This window comes from Rhipicephalus microplus, chromosome 2 (assembly GCF_043290135.1).
Source record: "Rhipicephalus microplus isolate Deutch F79 chromosome 2, USDA_Rmic, whole genome shotgun sequence".
NCBI classification, from domain to species: domain Eukaryota; kingdom Metazoa; phylum Arthropoda; class Arachnida; order Ixodida; family Ixodidae; genus Rhipicephalus; species Rhipicephalus microplus.
The window spans coordinates 228,071,843-228,075,593 of record NC_134701.1 but is presented as its reverse complement, the minus strand read 5'-3'; the positions used below and the strand labels follow the sequence as shown (position 1 = coordinate 228,075,593).

At 47.3% G+C, this 3,751-nt stretch overlaps 1 protein-coding gene across 1 annotated transcript; it reads left to right on the top strand.

The window, feature by feature from the left end:
- The first annotated feature begins 1,145 nt into the window (after positions 1–1,145).
- Positions 1,146–2,556, top strand: LOC119170330 (uncharacterized). Its single transcript, XM_037421470.2, has 2 exons — positions 1,146–1,343; positions 2,159–2,556. Exons 1-2 carry the CDS (start codon positions 1,202–1,204, stop codon positions 2,437–2,439), a joined length of 423 nt encoding a protein of 140 aa, XP_037277367.1. The 5' UTR covers positions 1,146–1,201; the 3' UTR covers positions 2,440–2,556.
- Positions 2,557–3,751: the final 1,195 nt, after the last annotated feature.

Here is a 3,751-nt window from a genome sequence, read left to right as displayed (position 1 = left end):
ACGGTTACACAGACGTATGCAAGAACAGACGGAAGCAAAAACGAATGGACGGACGAATGCTTCGCCCCACTCCCCATCATTCACTCCGTGGATATGCTGCCATTTTTTTTTACGCCCCTAAATCCAAGATATGATTATCAGATATGCCGTAGGGGAGGGTTCCAGAAAGTTCGAAGATCTGGTGTTCTTTAACGTGCGCTGACATCGCACAGTACGCAGACATCTACGATTTCGCCTCTATCGCAATGTGACCACCGCAGCCAGGATCGAACCCGCAACCTTCGGGTCAGCAACCAAGCACCCCATCTATTGCTTCGCCATGGCACAGGAATTCATATTGAAGCTCCTCCGCCGCGATTGTCTAGTGGCCAAATATACTCGGCTGCTGAAACGCAGCTCGCGAGATCGAATTCCGGCCTATGGTGACTGCATTTTCGACGAAGGTCAAAATGCTGTAGGCCCGTGTGCTCAAATTCGGGCGCTCGTTAAAGAATTCCAGGTGTTCGAAAGTTCCGAAGCCCTGCACTACGGCGTCTCTCGTAATCATATGGTGGTTTTGGGACGTTAAACCCCTCAACTCGATCATTAATGCGAAGCTGGCTGGGTGGAGCTGAAATTTGTCCTGTTTATGAGCACAAGAACTCCTAGCGCGTCACATTGGGTGCATCCCAATACTCTGCACTGGTCCACTAAATTTGAAGAAAACACACGAGGGTAAATACAGATTAAAATTTTCGTACAAATGTAACCACTAATTGAGAAAAATTTTAAATAATAGACCACTGATATTTCAGCTTAGCTGGTTAACCCTTCGTATGGAGTGCCTGGGCGCTGATTTTTTTTTATTTAGGTTTTGGTGAACGGAAATGAAATCGAGGTGGTCAAAATTAGTTGGGAGCCTCCGACATGGCGTGCTTCATTGTCATATCTTGCGTTTGACACGTGAGGTGTCAGAATATCACTCGCTTTCAATGTCGCAGTAACGCCGTCGCAATACTGACTTCGTTTTATAATCTTTCGCATAGCTTATTGTTGCTGATACGCCAGACTAAAACGGCACGTGCTCGCATACGTGGGTGGCTAATTTCGCAGTACGCATGCTCGACACAGAACGAATATGCTATAAAAAGGTGATTTCGGGTTGCCACCAGTTCACTTCGTCTTCGGAACAGCAGCTGTTCGATCGACGCGGCTTCCAGTCATGGCCCGCACAAAGCAGACTGTCCAGGTTGCGCGCAAGTCAACTGGTGGGAAGGCTCCCCGGAAGCAATTGTCTGCGAAACTTATGCGGAAAATTATGCCGTCGTCTACTGCCGTCAAGAAGGCTCATCGGTTCAGGCCTGGTACGTAACCACCTTTTTTGTTTTGAGTGCGTGAGGGCATTGTAGTCTTTTCGGGAAACTTCAAAGTCCAGTAAGGGATGCGTTTAGGCATTCTATGCAGTACTCTGCAATGGCTCTGCTATTTCTACTTTGATCAGCAGTACAGTTCTACTCCCACTATAAGTGGGAGTTTACTTGTGCTCTTCTTAATCGGGGCGTTTCAGTACGTGTACACCTATAGGCAAGGTCCGTTCCACCAGACCCTTCGAACGGCTTCTTGAGTTTGGTCACTGCATCTTCATCCGCCCCCATTTGTTTCGCCCCATTTTACAGGGGTTTCGTGTCCATCAGGCGCGGGATCGCGTCTAGTGCCTCCGTGGTTATGTTGACCGACTGGCTTGGGCGTAATCTTTCGAGCCAAACTTCTCCCTTGCTTTGACATGTTTCTGCAGTTCTTTTTTTTTTACTTTAGCGCTCCCGCCTCTGCGTATGCCCCATTGGGGAAGCACTTCTCTTTTTGACTTGCCGTATGCTTCTTTCACCGCCCGGTTGTACAGCTGCAATCCGCCGCAGCTCACTAAGCAGAGTGGCTGCAAGTTACCCCAATGATCTACGCTTGAGCTCTTTCCGCTACGAGTAGGCTTCTCATCTCCTTTACTTTACCTCTGTCACCACTGCTACTGTCAACTTCCAACTGCTTATACCTACCATTTCCTTGACTATAGCTAGCGTATAATGGCCCATGCAGCCGCCTGACAAAGCGTGCCCTTGTTTCATTGCCTCTTTCGCCCTTTCCTATGAGAAGGTGCGCTTTTCTCATCGACACTTCCTCGCAGGTACGGTAGCCCTACGGGAAATCCGACGCTACCAGAAGTCCACCGAGTTGCTCATACGCAAGCTGCCTTTCCAGCGGCTGGTCAGGGAAATCTCCCAGGACATGTTGCACAACCTGCGCTTCCAGTATTCAGCCTTGCTAGCCCTGCAAGAAGCCACCGAAGCTTATCTAGTTGGCATCTTCGAAGACTCTAACTTGTGTGCCATTCACGCCAGGCGTGTCACCATTATGCCCAAGGACATTAACCTGGCTCGTCGAATACGCTGTGAACGGTTGAAGTAGTTCGGCACTAGACGGCTCGCCATGACACTTACCGGAGTTCACACACTTCATATTTATTTACTCGCACCCGCCGGGTGTTTTTAACTTCATCATCAATAAAGTCGCCTTCCCACAGAATTTTCGCGTTTGTCATTCGTCACCCACTTTGCACGATTTTCTTGTCCCTATTTGTGTTGCGGCACTTAGGGAACGGCACGGTCTCGTTTTAGGCTGAGCCAAAGAGATCGTCTCTTGTACTGTGCTATGAAGCCAAATTCTGAGTGGCACCCGATGGTAGCCCTCGTAATAGTTTCGCTGTTTTCGGTCAATCAACTGCAGGTATTTTTATGCATGTCTCGTCTTCCTTGCCGTCAGCTGCTATTACGTGGATGCGAGTGCTCTGCCCAGCGCAGCTTTCTTTTCATAGCTCTCCCGAAAACAACAAAGTCTCCATTGACCGGCACGCCGTTAATGCATATTGTTCTCGGCATGTTTTGGTTTTGCTTCGGCCAGTTTGTTGGGCACGGGTTATGTGGTTTAAAAGGTTCAGTCGTCGATCGAATGAATGTTCTTTAAAATAACGCTTAGACTTCGGATGGCTACTCTTGACACGCACTTTGATTTTTCGAGTGCATTTTTTTTTAGTCGGTGTGTTCATGAAGTCGGTCACAGTTTTCTGCTTCACGTTGTTGTAATGTAGCCTAGCCAAGCCAAATGATCGAATGACCAACTAAGCAAGAGGACGAGTTCAGTGGTGTTCTTGTTCCGTTAGTCGTTCGTGGACTTCGCTCCGCGCAATTACATTACGATGCTGTGCCAAATAGACCTAACAAGCTTTCCTGAGCTTCACAGAGCACCTTCAGCATTGATTAGTAATTAATTATTTGAACAGTACAATTCAAGAAAATGGTCTCGCTGCCTTCAGTGATAGGACTGTCTAATAACTCAGAGAAACGGGCCAAGTGAAACAATTTTTCCACGTAAGTCATACGCTACCTAAAAAGTTTGGGTAAACGTGTGTGCAGTTCCGCATGAAAATTTAGAAATGTAATCCTTTTAATGGAAACAACTGTGCTGAGAAGCTGTCCTGAGGAATGATCTGTACAATTTATCGCGAGGCGAGGATAAATTGCTAAAATATCAAAGATGTGTGTTCAATTGAATGCGTTCCGTCACTTCCAGCAAAGGTGCTCGCTTTCAAACCACGTCTAAGGCGAAAAAAAAAACGTTACCCTAAACTTTTTTCATGTTGAACGCCGTGATGCTATCAGACCAATAGCATGTTGTCGTGAAGTTAAGAAACCTGAAGACACTGACGACAAGGCTCACATGC

Coding starts and splice junctions, on each gene's coding strand:
- LOC119170330 (XM_037421470.2), top strand. CDS start 1,202: ATGGCCCGCACAAAGCAGACTGTCCAGGTTGCGCGCAAGTCAACTGGT. Junction 1,344..2,158: donor GGCTCATCGGTTCAGGCCTG/GTACGTAACCAC, acceptor ACTTCCTCGCAG/GTACGGTAGCCCTACGGGAA.